We start from the raw sequence: 21,177 nt of genomic DNA on the forward strand, positions 1-21,177 counted from the left end.
TTGCCGGAGTCAATGACAATACAAAGGAATTTCAAAGGGTATTGAGATGGCAAACCTACCATCGGTGATAGTGATGCTTCTCAGCATGGCCATCGTTTTGAGATTAGTACCCTTGAAGTTTAAATCTGTCTCATGAGTGCAGTTACACCAGATCCCCCTCCATAGAATTCCACAAAATGTTTTTGAAAACGATTACTTTTGGGGTTTTGTTTGCCTCGGCTTTTCTTGCACATTCTGTCATTTCTCCCTGAGCATCTCTTCCTATTCCTTAAGATTGACAAGTTTCAGTTTTTGGGTTAATAACGTTGTGCGTACGGTTCGACCTTTGGGTTAACATTTAGATTCAAAAATGTACAAATTTGTATTGTGTACAACGATACAGCATTTGGTATGAAGACTTCATAGGTGTGAGACTTGGAGGACAAGTAAAAATAAATTAGCCCCTGGATTCTGATGATCATTCTAGAAAAATATACATGCTGCCTCTAGGGTGGACTTACCTACCACCAACAAAAAGACACATGAGATGCATTGCTCAGTCAAAGGGTTGGAATATTTTGTTTTTGTACCATGAAAGTTGAGTGACGTGGCTCAAATTAGACATAAAGGCAATTAAAATGTGCATTCATACCACCTATACTTGACCCAAAATGGCCATCTTAAAGGGGTTTTCGAAAAAATACTATTAATGATAGTCATCAATAATTGATCACCAGGGACCGGTCATGAAGATCCCCAGGGCTGGATGTTTTCAGGGTCGGGGGCGGAACGGTCACTTCCACTGAAATCAATGTAAGGGCTTCCCTCTATTGTACGTCCGTGTCTGACCCCGATGTCGGAAGTGTCAGTAGGGTAATAGGATACAATTGCCTTTGAGCCCAATGACAACACTCGGCCCTGTGCACTGATAGTGGGCTGAGCGATCAGCCTCGGGTCCCCCATGCTCAACCACGGAAGACCTATCCTGGTGATAGGTCAATAGTACTTTCCTGGAAACCCTTTTTAATGCTAACAGACAAAAATGCTGGTCAGCTCAAGGATCTTCTTTCCACATGCACATGGATGGACCAGCCCACTACATTCATCAAGGAGAAAAAAGTTCAATTTCTTGGTCCAACGTTCCAATAAAATATCTTGTCTTCATTAGAAATGGATACAACTATCAGTGCAAGTAACATCAACCCCAGTGGCTACATGTTACGGTGGTTTCTCTTATAGCCAATAGCCTTACTAAACTAAAATACCAAAACGCGTACGCCGCCGGAGTTCATTTTTCAGTTTTTATCCATTTCTAATATAGATTAGACATTTTATTGAGTCTCTGCTGTAACGATGGTCGTTTTTCTCATTGATGAAAATGGCCATCTTGGTTTAATTCATGGTTGACCTTGAACCTTTGAAATGTTAACTCTCGGGTCTGAATTATGAAAAGTGGTATAGCGGGCCTAAAATTGCATAATCAATGTACAGGGTGTCTCAAAAGTGGAGAAACACCCATATAGAATGAAAATATTTTAATTTTTCATACAAGTTGCAGGGAAAGAGGACACTTGTTGGACCATGTCACCAACATGACGGCCATTTTGAACGCTGCCACCTTGGATTCAATTCTGTTTTTTCCAATTGGAAGCCAGGTATGCGATATATCAAATTGGCAGAGAATTTCACTAGAAAGACAATAGCGTGCTACACTTCAACGTAACTTTATTTGTTCTTATATTAACAGTGATTTTTCTTCATTACAAGCAAAGTGAATGATGGCGTTATCTCTAGCAGAAGGGGGGGAGATTGTCCTCTGTAATTTGGAAAGATGCTATTAATGCGCAGACAAATTTGCCATATGGAGGCTAACCCCACATTCTTGAGACAGACGATTAGGGCTACATTGTGGCTCTTGCTGAATGAGGCTAGAACATTGGTAGCTGGTGCTTCATTAGTAACAGTTTTTGGTCAGCCAGATTTTGTTAATCAATGACAGGATCTATTTCTCAGAATTTCGATATACGTTTTGCCACGGCACCCATGTGCTTCATTCACATGAAAAAAGGACGATCCCAACATGTTCTGCTTGAGTTAACACCATCATTCATATTGCTTACAATAGAGAAAAATCACTGTGTTAACATGAAAACGAATAAAGTTATGTTAAAATGAAGCAGACGGTTGTTTTCCAGGTGAAATTCTCTGCCATTTTGATATATTACACACCTACCTGCCCAATGGAAAAAAATTGTGTTGAATCTAAGATGACGGCATTCAAAATGGCCGTCATGTTGGAGACATAGTCTAAGAGGTTCTCCCCTTAAAATTGGATCACCAACATTCTATATGGGTGTTTCCACACTTTTGAGACATCCTGCATTTAAACGGGCAGAGAAGGGCATGGATCCTGGGTGAGCAGACTCGTCAACAACACTTAGTTTGTGACTAAACATTCCCCAACCTGTTGGCATCAACCTGATGTCGGGATGCTGGAGGGGAAAGTCATGTATCAATAGTATTTTTGGACATTTTATGTGTCTTCTTTTAAGACGTTTTGCTTCTTTTTTTAAAGAGATTTTGCTACAATTTGAACAGACGTGAAAAATTATCCAACCTTGAGGATTGTGATGCCATTTTTAAAAGTTTTGGCACACAGAATTGGCACGAGGAGATGATCTATATGTAGAAATATGCCATGAAACCATAACATGCTAAACTTTTTGATTTTTTTCTCAAGCACTTTTTGATACATGATTACCCCCCCAATGCCATAACTTTCCATTCACCTATAGAATCTACACGTCATGGGTCCGGTTTTACGAAAATAAAGAGCGCTGTACGATGGTGTGAGTATTCTGATTTCAGTAGGCAATTTGTAATAAAAGTCTAGATTGTGGACTATACAGAACTTCTCCGCTTCATGAGTCCTCGAAATGCGGAGAGACTGTGCAGTCCTGTAGATACAGAGCTGATAGCTGAATGTTGGGTGTTACACATACATCCATTGGATGACGAGCCCATGCATCGACCAGGGGAGTGGTGGTTCTGTTCTACACAAGTGTCCGAAGTGGACAGGTCCCGAGGGATGATCATGGGAATGGAATATTGTAGTTTTTCCCTACTTTTGTACCACAAACAAGAACACATGGACTGGAAGTGAAGAACTTCAGCATACACGTTTCGAAAGCCACCTGTCGAAGAACTTGTATCGGTGGTATGAATGCTGGAGGGGCCGTTTCTGTTCAGTAAGGCCCGGTGTTCGGCATCCCGTTTTTCATCCTCCGCGTTCATGGTCATGAATCGAAGAACCACCAAATTGAGGAAAGCTCCTATGACGGTCAGTCCCATCAAGATGTACACAAAGCTAAAGGCAACATACTGGGGCTTGTTTTGGAGAGCAGCGTCTTTCTGTAGGGCCACATAGTCACCAAATCCAATAGTAGTAAGGGTTATGAAGCAGTAATAATAGGCATGGAAAAAGCTCCACTGCTCATAGTATGAGAAAGCTGCGGCTCCGATGCACAGGGTACTTAAGCAGGAGAAGAAGCCGATGATGACCATGTTGGCCATAGATACGTCGGGCCGTCTCATTCCAAGGCACTTCTTGATACGGTAGAGTAGATACCTGACGAAGGTGTTAATCCTCTCACCCAGGCTCTGGAACATGACCAAAGTGAGCGGGATTCCCAGAAGAGCGTAGAACATACAGAAGACTTTACCTCCATCTGTGCTGGGAGCAGCATGTCCGTAACCTACAAGAAATCAAAAACATCCAGTTATAGATTGCAGCTTCCAAGATCTTAAGGGCATTTTACATGAACTGAGAATTGGAGAAGAACATCCCTAGGAAAGTTCACTTGTCTGATCATTGGGTTGTGAAGGTGCAGCTGAACACCCAGCAAATGATCAAACACCTACTTATTGGGTGGTCACATTTTTCATGGAGCACAAAAAATGTATTGTTCTTGGTGGCCCAGATACCCCTGTAAATGGGATGCTGCCAACAGGGATCAAACTCTATGGGGGGTGAAAGATTGCAGGAATGATCATTCGTTCCCCGAGGAGTCTGAATCAGCTGTGTAGTGGTCTAGTAGATGAATACTGAACTTGTCATTTGGAGTGAAATTATGAGGAAGAGCAGTAAGAGAAAGAGGTGGAAGAACAGGAGGAAGAAGAAGAGGAGGTAGAAGAGCAAGAGGAAGAAGAGAAAGGAAGAAGAGGAGGAGGAGGAGGTGGAAGAACAGGAGGAAGAAGAAGAGGAGGAGGTGGAAGAGCAAGAGGAAGAAGAGAAAGATGAAGAAGAGGAGGAGAACTTTAATAGAAGTGACCCAGTTGTTAGCACTGTTGCCTTGCAGTCCTGGCGTCCTAGGTTCAAATCTCATCAAGGCTAACGTCTGCAAGGACTTTGAAAAGCTCCTTACAGATGTTGTCCGCTGACAGATTTGTACCTAGAACCCCAGCACTGCAAATTAACAGTTCTAACAACTAAGCCACCATGCTGGGTCTTTCTTCACCAGAGGAGAAGAAACACAATGAGAACATAAAAATTCCATGCAGAAGTCCTTAATCAGATGTGAACCTAGAACCCTGGTGCTACAAGGTAACAGTGCTGGCCACTCAACCACCACTCTCTTCCCTCTTCCACCCTCTGCTTCTTCTGGAGGAAGAAGGGAAGAAGATCTTCTCAATCTCATTCTTCTTTTCCTCCTCCTATTTCTTTTTCCTTTCCTTCCTTCTACCTTGGAGTAGGGAGGAGGAAGAGAAGTAAGAACTAAGGAATGCTTCCAGTCACCGGGACCACAGCTGTGGTCAGGATGAAGCTAACTTAGCACTACTTTGGGGTTCTTTTAAAGCCACGCAGGTTGTCAGAGTAAATCCTAACGGCCGCCATAACCCTGGTCAGGTTGGAAGCATCTGCACGAGGTTAACATCTCTGCCACCGATAGATACTGGCCAAGGTTCTTCCCCTGTTCTTAGTCCGGCAGGCACCGTTACATCCTGAGATGGAATACCGCGGCACTTATCCCAGCTTTACGGAGGAGGGGGTCTGCACCCCAAAATGTGTTTTCTTGCTGATTGTGTTAAATAAAGAGAAGTTGGGATTCCTTCTTCTTATTTGGGAAAGTTGCGCCATCTTACCAGTTTTTTACTTTCTTGCTTTGCATCCCATTACACCGGCTTCGGTGAGCGTCTAACCGGTCGGCAGCACTTCTAGCCCATCTAGCAAGCATTTGTTCTTATCACTCACAGCCTTCAGAATATTTCAGGCCCCGTCTTACCATAAGATTGCTCAACCATTCTTCTCTCCCCCATCTACACACTGCAATCATGTACTGTACACTGCAATCATATACTGTACACTGCAATCATATACTGTACACTACCGCAGACTATAAATATTTTTGTCTGTGGTGTTACATAGGACTGCAGGTCACATCCTCACTGACGGACATGGAGGTCCTGTGATTTCTTTTACCCCCGCTCTGCTCTGGTGTGGTTATACTTTGGATTGTGTCATGGAACGTAGCAGTAGCCCAGGGTGCAGCGGCGCTCCCAGCTGGCCACGCTCCTGTCTTATCTCGTCTTTGCTCTCGTTTTCTACACTCGGCATTCATCTACGGGAAAATGTCAGTAAGACGTTTACAGCGCAGTCTGTGTCCGTGAGGTGGTCTGCGGGCGCAAGATGTAGCAGAGCTGGGAAAGTCAGATGCGGAAGGGCTGAGATCGTCAGATACGGGAGAACAAAAATTGTTGAATGGAGCTGAACTAAAATTGTCAGGTACAGCAGAGCTGAGAAAGTCAGGTACAGCAGAGCTGAGATTGTCAGATACAGCAGAGCTGAGATTGTCAGGTACAGCAGAGCTGAGATTGTCAGATACAGCAGAGCTGAGATTGTCAGGTACAGCAGAGCTGAGAAAGTCAGGTACAGCAGAGCTGAGATTGTCAGATACAGCAGAGCTGAGATTGTCAGGTACAGCAGAGCTGAGATTGTCAGATACAGCACAGCTGAGATTGTCAGATACAGCAGAGCTGAGATTGTCAGGTGCAGCAGAGCTGAGAATGTCAGATACAGCAGAGCTGAGATTGTCAGGTGCAGCGGAACTAAAATTATTGAATGGAGTTGAGCTGAAATTGTCAGGTACAGCAGAGCTGAGACTGTCAGGTGCAGCAGAGCTGCAATTGTCAGGTGCAGCAGCGCTGGGATTGTCAGATGCAGCAGAGCTGAGATTGTCAGATACAGCAAAGCTGAGATTGTCAGGTACAGCAGAGCTGAGATTGTCAGGTACAGCAGAGCTGAGATTGTCAGGTGCAGCAGAGCTGCAATTGTCAGGTGCAGCAGCACTGGGATTGTCAGATGCAGCAGAGCTGAGATTGTCAGATACAGTAAAGCTGAGATTGTCAGGTACAGCAGAGCTGAGATTGTCAGGTACAGCAGAGCTGAGATTGTCAGATACAGCAGAGCTGAGATTGTCAGATACAGCAGAGCTGAGATTGTCAGGTACAGCAGAGCTGAGATTGTCAGGTACAGCAGAGCTGAGATTGTCAGGTACAGCAGAGCTGAGATTGTCAGATACAGCAGAGCTGAGATTGTCAGGTGCAGCGGAACTAAAATTATTGAATGGAGTTGAGCTGAAATTGTCAGGTACAGCAGAGCTGAGACTGTCAGGTGCAGCAGAGCTGCAATTGTCAGGTGCAGCAGCGCTGGGATTGTCAGATGCAGCAGAGCTGAGATTGTCAGATACAGCAAAGCTGAGATTGTCAGGTACAGCAGAGCTGAGATTGTCAGGTACAGCAGAGCTGAGATTGTCAGGTACAGCAGAGCTGAGATTGTCAGGTGCAGCAGAGCTGCAATTGTCAGGTGCAGCAGCGCTGGGATTGTCAGATGCAGCAGAGCTGAGATTGTCAGATACAGCAAAGCTGAGATTGTCAGGTACAGCAGAGCTGAGATTGTCAGGTACAGCAGAGCTGAGATTGTCAGATACAGCAGAGCTGAGATTGTCAGATACAGCAGAGCTGAGATTGTCAGGTACAGCAGAGCTGAGATTGTCAGATACAGCAGAGCTGAGATTGTCAGGTACAGCAGAGCTGAGATTGTCAGGTACAGCAGAGCTGAGATTGTCAGGTGCAGCGGAACTAAAATTATTGAATGGAGCTGAGCTGAGAAAGTCAGATGCAGCAGAGCTGAGACTGTCCAATACAGCAGAGCTGAGAAAGTCAGATACAGCAGAGCTGAGATTGTCAGGTACAGCAGAGCTGAGATTGTCAGGTGCAGCAGAGCTGAGATTGTCAGGTGCAGCAGCGCTGGGATTGTCAGATGCAGCAGAGCTGAGATTGTCAGGTGCAGCAGAGCTGAGATTGTCAGGTGCAGCAGTGCTGGGATTGTCAGATGCAACAGAGCTGAGAAAGTCAGATACAGCAGAGCCGAGATTGTCAGGTACAGCAGAGCTGAGATTGTCAGGTGCAGCAGAGCTGCGATTGTCAGGTGCAGCAGCGCTGGGATTGTCAGGTGCAGCAGAGCTGGGATTGTCAGGTGCAGCAGAGCTGGGATTGTCAGATGCAGCAGAGCTGGGATTGTCAGGTGCAGCAGAGCTGAGATTGTCAGATGCAGCAGAGCTGAGATTGTCAGGTGCAGCAGCGCTGAGATTGTCAGATGCAGCAGCGCTGAGATTGTCAGATGCAGCAGAGCTGGGATTGTCAGATGCAGCAGAGCTGGGATTGTCAGATGCAGCACAGCTGAGATTCTCAGGTGCAGCAGAGCTAAGATTCTCAGGTGCAGCAGAGCTGAGATTGTCAGATGCAGCAGAGCTGAGATTGTCAGATGCAGCAGAGCTGAGATTGTCAGATGCAGCAGAGCTGGGATTGTCAGATGCAGCAGAGCTGGGATTGTCAGATGCAGCAGACCTGAGATCATAGAATCATAGAATGGTAGAGTTGGAAGGGACCTCCAGGGTCATCGGGTACAACCCCCCGCTCAGTGCAGGATCACTAAATCATCCCAGACAGATGTCTGTCCAGCCTTTGTTTGAAGATACAGCATAGCTGAGATTGTCAGATGCAGCAGAGCTGAAATTATCAGATGCAGCAGAGCTGAGATTGTCAGATACAGCAGAGCTGAGATCATAGGATGGCAGAGTTAGAAGGGACCTCCCGGGTCATCGGGTCCGACCCCCTGCTCAGTGCAGGATCACTAAATCATCCCAGACAGATATTTGTCCAGCCTCTGTTTGAAGGTACAGCAGAGCTGAGATTGTCAGATGCAGCAGAGCTGACATGAAACAACTCAGCTCTGAATGCAATAACTGTACCAAGCCATGTGCCATGTATACTGGCGTCTTCTCTTGGGTCCTCCATACACCAGTGGGTGTGCCACTATCTGTGTGCCCTGGATCTAACAAATGAAACGACAAACTCAGCTCTGCTACTTCCCTTTGGATTTCATTATAAGGCTGAAATAAGTAGAGTGAGACGAGGCAGTGGCGCTCCGCGTATCAGGCCCCATCTAGCATGCCACCTGGCCGTCCTGGGTCTAGAGGGGCAGTCCTGGATTTGGGGGCAGGAGACAACGTGCCCCAATTTGTAATAGTGAAGCATGGAGTTGTCAGCCTCCTGCCCCTACTTACAATAAGCTGCACACAGAGGCCATAAGAGACTGTTGGGGCATCATATTAGGGCTTCACTTGCAGTACTAAAGAGGCATCACTAGGGGCGCTAATGAGTATTAGAGGCAGGGGCGCCCCTACTATTAGGTGCCTTAAAACTGCTGCCTCAGGCGGTTGCCTGCAGGGCTTCAGGGGACGGCAACGGGTTGGTAAAAAGTAATTGCCACCTGTGAGCCAGTCGGGCAGCAACCCAACAAGCATTAAACTGACTTGCCTTGTAGCTCCGGTTCGGCGGGGGAGTCCGTCACCGCTGTAATCAGACGCCAGTCCAGTTCTTGGCAGAGAAGTCACCGGTCAGAGAGCAGCGGTGACTACAGCTGGCGGTCCGGGGCTACGGGGCAACTAAGTCAAATTACTATTAGGGCCACTAACATGGTCAGTATTACTACTGGGGCCACTAATAGGATCACTATTACTACTGGGGCCACTAATAGGATCACTCTTACTACTGGGGCCACTAATAGGATCACTATTACTACTAGGGGCCACTAATAGGACCACTATTACTACGGGGCCACTAATAGGACCACTGTTACCACTGGGGCCACTAATAGGACCACTGTTATGACTGGGGCCACTAATAGGATCACTGTTACCACTGGGGCTACTAATAGGATCACTATTACTACTGGGGCCACTAATATGACCACTATTACCACTGGGGCCACTAATAGGATCACTATTACCACTGGGGCCACTAATAGGATCACTATTACCACTGGGGCCACTAATAGGATCACTATCACCACTGGGGCCACTAAAAGGAACACTATTACCACTGGGGCCACTAATAGGATCACTATTACCACTGGGGCCACTAAAAGGAACACTATTACCACTGGGACCACTAAAAGGAACACTATTACCACTGGGACCACTAAAAGGAACACTATTACCACTGGGGCCACTAATAGGATCACTATCACCACTGGGGCCACTAAAAGGAACACTATTACCACTGGGGCCACTAATAGGATCACTATCACCACTGGGACCACTAAAAGGAACACTATTACCACTGGGACCACTAAAAGAATCACTATTACTGCTGGGGCCACTAATTGGATCACTATTATTACCGGGACCACTAATAGGATCACTATTACCACTGGGGCCACTAATAGGACCACTATTACTACTGTGGACGGTGTTACTTTTGGAGCCACTAAGGGGGACACTTACTATTGGGGCCACTACTAGGGTCACTATTACTACTGTGGCCACTACTAGGATCACTATTACTACTGGGGCCACTAATAGGGTCACTATTACTACTGTGGCCACTACTAGGATCACTATTACTACTGGGGCCACTAATAGGGTCACTATTACTACTGTGGCCACTAATAGGATCACTATTACTACTGGAGCCACTAATAGGGTCACTATTACTACTGGGGCCACTACTAGGATCACTATTACTACTGGGGCAACTAATAGGATCACTATTACTACCAGGGCCACTATTATGACCCCTATTACCACTGGGGCCACTAATAGGATCACTGTTACCACTGGGGCCACTAATAGGATCAATATTACCACTAGGGCCACTAATAGGATCACTATTACCACTGGGGCCACTAATAGGATCACTATTACCACTGGGGCCACTAATAGGATCACTATTACCACTGGGACCACTAAAAGGGTCACTATTGCTACTGGGACCACTAATAGGACCACTATTACTACTGGGGCCGGTGTTACTTTTGGAGCCACCAAGGGGGATACTTACTATTCGGGCACTATTACTCTTTGCCTTAGGCAGCATAAAAGCTTGTGGCACCCCTAATTGTAGGGGGCATCTCTGGGGATGTTAAGGAGGCATTTGTGCATGGGGCACCCCTTTAAGAACCGTTGATGTGTTAGGGCACTTAGAAGTGATCTTTGGTATGTGGGGGCAGTGCCAGGGGCACTAAGGGGTAATCTGTACTGCATGGGGGAATCACTATCGTGGACGGGCATTGAGGGGGTATACTTTGTATGGTGAGGACACAAGATGCATCCTTACTGTGAAAAGGCGACTAAGGGGACATTATTACTGTGAGGGGCTCTAGTACTGTCTGCTAAAGAGGGCATTATGAAAGTGTGTGTGGCACAAAGGGGCACTATTACTATGTAGGGTGCTACAAGGGCGCTATTACAATATGGCGACAAAAAGGCAACTTGGGGGATCGGGCTGGAAGCAATACTATGCATCTAGTTATATGTTCAGGGAATGAAAAGTTCTGGAACTTTGTAATCTATTTTGTGTTTCAAGATCTCTGCTTGCTGCCATTAAAGAGAACGGGATGAAAATCAAATAAAATAGAGCCTTAACAGTCAGCTGAAGGTTTGCTGCAGTGTGTCAGCGCAGTGTCTCCTCTGTGAGCTAAAATCAATAGAAGTAAAACTCTCCTGCCCTGGGCTTCAAGCTCATACATGATGGGGATGCTGGGGGTTGTAGTCCTGTGGCTGCCGGAGAGTCGCAGGTCAGTAACTGGCACAGGTGACATCACTGATGAGCGGTCAGATATATCAGCGTGACGCTCTGTTATCCGGTTATTATATTACCGAGCTGCACAATTACCCCAAACAGTAATGTCCCTCAATGTCGTCGTCCGGGCGATCCTACATCACCGGGAGATATCCGCATGTCTGCGCCATACTTGTGAATATCCGCTCTGAGTCGTCCAGCAAGGACTTCTAATATTCCTGCCTAGATGAGAGCTTCCCCTCCGTTCCGGGCAGACGCTCCACTACAGACGTCGGCCCTAATAACGTAACATAGCCATGTAGTGCTGAATATTCACCGGACGCCACAGATATCATTGTATCATCAAATAATAAAGCAGAAGCGCCACCATGTGCCCATATAATACAAGTATACAGTGCCCACATAATACAACCATATGGTGCCCACATAATACAACTATATGGTACCCACATAATACAAGTATATGGTGCCCACATAATACAACTATATGGTGCCCACATAATACAACTATATGGTGCCCACATAATACAAGTGTATGGTGCCCACATAATACATCTATACGGTACCCACATAATACAAGTATACAGTGCCCACATAATACAACTATATGGTGCCCACATAATACAACCATACGGTACCCACATAATACAAGTATATGGTACAAACATAATACAAGTATATGGTACCCACATAATACAACTATATGGTACCCACATAATACAACCATATGGTGCCCACATAGTACAACCATATGGTGCCCACATAATACAACTATACAGTGCCCACATAATACAACCATATGGTACCCACATAATACAACTGTATGATGCCCACATAATACAACTATATGATACCCACATAATACAACTATATGGTTCCCACATAATACAACTATATGATACCCACATAATACAAGTATACAGTGCCCACATAATACAACCATATGGTGTCCACATAATACAACTATATGGTTCCCACATAATACAACTATATGGTGCCCATATAATACAACTATACGGTACCCACATAATACAACTATATGGTGCCCACATAATACAACTATATGGTACCCACAGAATACAACTATATGGTACCCACAGAATACAACTATATGGTACCCATATAATACAACTATATGGTGTCCACATAATACAACTATATGGTACCCACATAATACAACTATATGGTACCCATATAATACAACTATATGGTGCCCATATAATACAAGTATATGGTGCCTCCATAATACAACTATATGGTGCTCATATAATACAAGTATATGGTGCGCACATAATACAACTATATGGTACCCACATAATACAACTATATGGTACCCATATACTACAAATAAATGGCACCCACATAATACAACTATATGGTACCCGTATAATACAACTATATGGTACCCATATAATACAACTATATGGTGCCAACATAATACAACTATATGGTACCCACATACTACTAGTATACAGTGCCCACATAATACAACCATATGGTGCTCACGTAATACATGTATATAATACAAACAAAATATAACTATGCGGTGCCCAAATAATAAAAACATATAGTACCCACACAGAACAACTATATAGTGCACACATAATGCAAGCATATAGTGCCACCAAAAGACAAGTATAATGTGCCCAAATAATATGACCACATAACACAACTATACAGTGCCTACATATAATAACTATATAGTGTCAATATAAAATAAGGATATAATACTGACATAATAGAGCCATACAGTGTCTAAATAATACAACTATACAGTGTTTACATAATGCAACGTACAGTATTCATATAATAGGACCACACAGTGCTTACATAATACTACTATATAGTGCTTACATCATACATGTATAACCATGTACTGCCTACATAATACAGCTATATAGTGCTTACATCATACATGTATAACCATGTACTGCTTACATAATACAGCTATATAGTGCTTACATCATACATGTATAACCATGTACTGCCTACATAATACTACTATATAGTGCTTACACCATATATGTATAACCATGTACTGCCTACATAATACTACTATATAGTGCTTACATCATACATGTATAACCATGTACTGCCTACATAATACTACTATATAGTGCTTACATCATACATGTATAACCATGTACTGCCTACATAATACTACTATATAGTGCTTATATAATACATGTATAACCATGTACTGCTAACATAATACTACTATATAGTGCTTATATAATACATGTATAACCATGTACTGCCTACATAATACTACTATATAGTGCTTACATCATACATGTATAACCATGTACTGCCTACATAACACTACCATATAGTACTTATATAATACATGTATAACCATGTACTGCTTACATAATACAACTATATAGTGCTTACATCATACATGTATAACCATGTACTGCCTACATAATACTACTATATAGTGCTTACATCATACATGTATAACCATGTACTGCCTACATAATACTACTATATAGTGCTTACATCATACATGTATAACCATGTACTGCCTACATAATACTACCATATAGTGCTTACATCATACATGTATAACCATGTACTGCCTACATAATACTACTATATAGTGCTTACATCATACATGTATAACCATGTACTGCCTACATAATACTACTATATAGTGCTTACATCATACATGTATAACCATGTACTGCCTACATAATACAACTATATAGTGCTTACATCATACATGTATAACCATGTACTGCCTACATAATACAACTATATAGTGCTTACATCATACATGTATAACCATGTACTGCCTACATAATACAGCAGTATAGTGCTTACATCATACATGTATAACCGTGTACTGCCTACATAATACTACTATATAGTGCTTATATCATACATGTATAACCATGTACTGCTTACATAATACTACTATATGGTGCTTACATCATACATGTATAACCATGTACTGCTTACATAATACAACTATATAGTGCTTACATCATACATGTATAACCATGTACTGCTTACATAATACTACTATATAGTGCTTACATCATACATGTATAGCCATGTACTGCTTACATAATACAGCTATATAGTGCTTACATCATACATGTATAACCATGTACTGCTTACATAATACTACTATATAGTGCTTACATCATACATGTATAACCATGTACTGCTTACATAATACTACTATATAGTGCTTATATCATACATGTATAACCATGTACTGCCTACATAATACAGCTATATAGTGCTTACATCATACATGTATAACCATGTACTGCTTACATAATACAACTATATAGTGCTTACATCATACATGTATAACCATGTACTGCTTACATAATACAACTATATAGTGCTTACATCATACATGTATAACCGTGTACTGCTTACATAATACTACTATATGGTGCTTATATCATACATGTATAACCATGTACTGCTTACATAATACTACTATATGGTGCTTACATCATACATGTATAACCATGTACTGCCTACATAATACTACTATATAGTGCTTACATCATACATGTAAAACCATGTACTGCTTACATAATACTACTATATAGTGCTTATATCATACATGTATAACCATGTACTGCCTACATAATACAGCTATATAGTGCTTACATCATACATGTATAACCATGTACTGCTTACATAACACTACTATATAGTGCTTACATCATACATGTATAACCGTGTACTGCTTACATAATACTACTATATGGTGCTTATATCATACATGTATAACCATGTACTGCTTACATAATACTACTATATGGTGCTTACATCATACATGTATAACCATGTACTGCCTACATAATACTACTATATAGTGCTTACATCATACATGTATAACCATGTACTGCCTACATAATACAGCTACATAGTGCTTACATCATACATGTATAACCATGTACTGCCTACATAATACAGCTATATAGTGCTTACATCATACATGTATAACCGTGTACTGCTTACATAATACTACTATATAGTGCTTACATCATACATGTATAACCATGTACTGCTTACATAATACTACTATATGGTGCTTACATCATACATGTATAACCATGTACTGCCTACATAATACTACTATATAGTGCTTACATCATAGATGTATAACCATGTACTGCTTACATAATACAACTATATAGTGCTTACATCATACATGTATAACCATGTACTGCCTACATAATACAACTATATAGTGCTTATATCATACATGTATAACCATGTACTGCTTACATAATTCTACTATATAGTGCTTACATCATACATGTATAACCATGTACTGCCTACATAATACTACTATATAGTGCTTACATCATACATGTATAACCGTGTACTGCCTACATAATACTACTATATAGTGCTTACATCATACATGTATAACCATGTACTGCCTACATAATACTACCATATAGTGCTTACATCATACATGTATAACCATGTACTGCCTACATAATACTACTATATAGTGCTTACATCATACATGTATAACCATGTACTGCTTACATAATACAACTATATAGTGCTTACATCATACATGTATAACCATGTACTGCTTACATAATACTACTATATAGTGCTTACATCATACATGTATAACCATGTACTGCCTACATAATACAGCTATATAGTACTTATATCATACATGTATAACCATGTACTGCTTACATAATACTACGATATGGTGCTTACATCATACATGTATAACCATGTACTGCTTACATAATACTACTATATAGTGCTTACATCATACATGTATAACCATGTACTGCCTACATAATACTACTATATAGTGCTTACATCATACATGTATAACCATGTACTGCCTACATAATACTACTGTATAGTGCTAACATCATACATGTATAACCATGTACTGCTTACATAATACTACTATATAGTGCTTACATTATACATGTATAACCATGTACTGCTTACAAAATACTACTATATATTGCTTACATCATACATGTATAACCATGTACTGCCTACATAATACTACTATATAGTGCTTACATCATACATGTATAACCATGTACTGCCTACGTAATACTACTATATAGTGCTTACATCATACATGTATAACCATATACTGCCTACATAATACTACTATATAGTGCTTACATCATACATGTATAACCATGTACTGCCTACATAATACTACTATATAGTGCTTACATCATACATGTATAACCATGTACTGCCTACATAATACAACTATATAGTGCTTACATCATACATGTATAACCATGTACTGCCTACATAATACTACTATATAGTGCTTACATCATACATGTATAACCATGTACTGCTTACATAATACAACTATATAGTGCTTACATCATACATGTATAACCATGTACTGCCTACGTAATACTACTATATAGTGCTTACATCATACATGTATAACCATATACTGCCTACATAATACTACTATATAGTGCTTACATCATACATGTATAACCATGTACTGCCTACATAATACTACTATATGGTGCTTATATCATACATGTATAACCGTGTACTGCTTACATAATACTTCTATATAGTGCTTACATCATACATGTATAACCATGTACTGCTTACATAATACAGCTATATAGTGCTTATATCATACATGTATAACCATGTACTGCCTACATAATACTACTATATAGTGCTTACATCATACATGTATAACCATGTACTGCCTACATAATACTACTATATAGTGCTTACATCATACATGTATAACCATGTACTGCCTACATAATACAGCTATATAGTGCTTACATCATACATGTATAACCATGTACTGCCTACATAATACAGCTATATAGTGCTTACATCATACATGTATAACCGTGTACTGCCTACATAATTCTACTATATAGTGCTTACATCATACATGTATAACCATGTACTGCTTACATAATACAGCTATATAGTGCTTACATCATACATGTATAACCATGTACTGCTTACATAATACAGCTATATAGTGCTTACATCATACATGTATAACCATGTACTGCTTACATAATACAGCTATATAGTGCTTACATCATACATGTATAACCGTGTACTGCCTACATAATACTACTATATAGTGCTTACATCATACATGTATAACCATGTACTGCCTACATAATACAACTATATAGTGCTTACATCATACATGTATAACCATGTACTGCCTATATAATACTACTATATAGTGCTTACATCATACATGTATAACCATGTACTGCCTACATAATACTACTATATAGTGCTTACATCATACATGTATAACCATGTACTGCTTACATAATACTACTATATGGTGCTTACACCATATATGTATAACCATGTACTGCCTACATAATACTACTATATAGTGCTTACATCATACATATATAACCATGTACTGCCTACATAATACAGCTATATAGTACTTATATAATACATGTATAACCATGTACTGCTTACATAATACAACTATATAGTGCTTACATCATACATGTATAACCATGTACTGCTTACATAATACAACTATATAGTGCTTACATCATACATGTATAACCATGTACTGCTTACATAATACTACTATATAGTGCTTACATCATACATGTATAACCGTGTACTGCTTACATAATACAGCTATATAGTGCTTATATAATACATGTATAACCATGTACTGCTTACATAATACTACTATATAGTGCTTACATCATACATGTATAACCATGTACTGCCTACATAATACTACTATATAGTGCTTACATCATACATGTATAACCATGTACTGCCTACATAATACAGCTATATAGTACTTATATCATACATGTATAACCATGTACTGCTTACATAATACTACTATATGGTGCTTACATCATACATGTATAACCATGTACTGCTTACATAATACTACTATATAGTGCTTACATCATACATGTATAACCATGTACTGCCTACATAATACTACTATATAGTGCTTACATCATACATGTATAACCATGTACTGCCTACATAATACTACTGTATAGTGCTTACATCATACATGTATAACCATGTACTGCTTACATAATACTACTATATAGTGCTTACATCATACATGTATAACCATGTACTGCTTATATAATACTACTATATAGTGCTTACATCATACATGTATAACCATGTACTGCTTACATAATACTACTATATAGTGCTTACATTATACATGTATAACCATGTACTGCTTACATAATACTACTATATATTGCTTACATCATACATGTATAACCATGTACTGCCTACATAATACTACTATATAGTGCTTACATCATACATGTATAACCATGTACTGCCTACGTAATACTACTATATAGTGCTTACATCATACATGTATAACCATATACTGCCTACATAATACTACTATATAGTGCTTACATCATACATGTATAACCATGTACTGGCTACGTAATACTACTATATAGTGCTTACATCATACATGTATAACCATGTACTGCCTACATAATACAACTATATAGTGCTTACATCATACATGTATAACCATGTACTGCCTACATAATACTACTATATAGTGCTTACATCATACATGTATAACCATGTACTGCTTACATAATACAACTATATAGTGCTTACATCATACATGTATAACCATGTACTGCCTACGTAATACTACTATATAGTGCTTACATCATACATGTATAACCATGTACTGCTTACATAACACTACTATATAGTGCTTACATCATACATGTATAACCGTGTACTGCCTACATAATACTACTATATGGTGCTTATATCATACATGTATAACCGTGTACTGCTTACATAATACTTCTATATAGTGCTTACATCATACATGTATAACCATGTACTGCTTACATAATACAGCTATATAGTGCTTATATCATACATGTATAACCATGTACTGCCTACATAATACTACTATATAGTGCTTACATCATACATGTATAACCATGTACTGCCTACATAATACTACTATATAGTGCTTACATCATACATGTATAACCATGTACTGCCTACATAATACAGCTATATAGTGCTTACATCATACATGTATAACCATGTACTGCCTACATAATACAGCTATATAGTGCTTACATCATACATGTATAACCGTGTACTGCCTACATAATTCTACTATATAGTGCTTACATCATACATGTATAACCATGTACTGCTTACATAATACAGCTATATAGTGCTTACATCATACATGTATAACCATGTACTGCTTACATAATACAGCTATATAGTGCTTACATCATACATGTATAACCATGTACTGCTTACATAATACAGCTATATAGTGCTTACATCATACATGTATAACCGTGTACTGCCTACATAATACTACTATATAGTGCTTACATCATACATGTATAACCATGTACTGCCTACATAATACAACTATATAGTGCTTACATCATACATGTATAACCATGTACTGCCTATATAATACTACTATATAGTGCTTACATCATACATGTATAACCATGTACTGCCTACATAATACTACTATATAGTGCTTACATCATACATGTATAACCATGTACTGCTTACATAATACTACTATATGGTGCTTACACCATATATGTATAACCATGTACTGCCTACATAATACTACTATATAGTGCTTACATCATACATGTATAACCATGTACTGCCTACATAATACAGCTATATAGTACTTATATAATACATGTATAACCATGTACTGCTTACATAATACAACTATATAGTGCTTACATCATACATGTATAACCATGTACTGCTTACATAATACTACTATATAGTGCTTACATCATACATGTATAACCATGTACTGCCTACATAATACAGCTATATAGTGCTTATATAATACATGTATAACCATGTACTGCTTACATAATACAACTATATAGTGCTTACATCATACATGTATAACCATGTACTGCCTACATAATACTACTATATAGTGCTTACATCATACATGTATAACCATGTACTGCTTACATAATACTACTATATAGTGCTTACATCATACATGTATAACCATGTACTGCCTACATAATACAGCTATATAGTGCTTATATAATACATGTATAACCATGTACTGCTTACATAATACAGCTATATAGTACTTATATAATACATGTATAACCATGTACTGCTTACATAATACAGCTATATAGTGCTTACATCATACATGTATAACCATGTACTGCTTACATAATACAACTATATAGTGCTTACATCATACATGTATAACCATGTACTGCCTACATAATACTACTATATAGTGCTTACACCATATATGTATAACCATGTACTGCCTACATAATACAGCAGTATAGTGCTTACATCATACATGTATAACCATGTACTGCCTACATAATACTACTATATAGTGCTTACATCATACATGTATAACCGTGTACTGCTTACATAATACTACTATATAGTGCTTACATCATACATGTATAACCATGTACTGCTTACATAATACTACTATATAGTGCTTACATCATACATGTATAACCATGTACTGCCTACATAATACAGCTATATAGTGCTTACATCATACATGTATAACCATGTACTGCTTACATAATACAGCTATATAGTGCTTACATCATACATGTATAACCATGTACTGCCTACATAATACTACTATATAGTGCTTACATCATACATGTATAACCATGTACTGCCTACATAATACTACTATATAGTGCTTACATCATACATGTATAACCATGTACTGCTTACATAATACAACTATATAGTGCTTACATCATACATGTATAACCATGTACTGCTTACATAATACTACTATATAGTGCTTACATCATACATGTATAACCATGTACTGCCTACATAATACTACTATATAGTGCTTACATCATACATGTATAACCGTGTACTGCCTACATAATACAGCTATATAGTGCTTACATCATACATGTATAACCATGTACTGCTTACATAATACTACTATATAGTGCTTACATCATACATGTATAACCATGTACTGCCTACATAATACAGCAGTATAGT

At 39.5% G+C, this 21,177-nt stretch overlaps 1 protein-coding gene across 1 annotated transcript in view; it reads right to left on the bottom strand.

Moving 5' to 3' along the window:
* Positions 1-2,705: 2,705 nt before the first annotated feature.
* KCNK3 (potassium two pore domain channel subfamily K member 3) overlaps positions 2,706-21,177 on the bottom strand; it is an 87,592-nt gene continuing 69,120 nt past the window's right edge. The window contains exon 2 of the mRNA XM_066589142.1: positions 2,706-3,734. Coding sequence (XP_066445239.1) covers positions 2,881-3,734 — 854 coding nt within the window. The 3' untranslated portion in view covers positions 2,706-2,880. The remainder of the gene's footprint in view (positions 3,735-21,177) is intronic.

Source organism: Eleutherodactylus coqui, chromosome 1 (genome assembly GCF_035609145.1).
Source record: "Eleutherodactylus coqui strain aEleCoq1 chromosome 1, aEleCoq1.hap1, whole genome shotgun sequence".
NCBI lineage: Eukaryota > Metazoa > Chordata > Amphibia > Anura > Eleutherodactylidae > Eleutherodactylus > Eleutherodactylus coqui.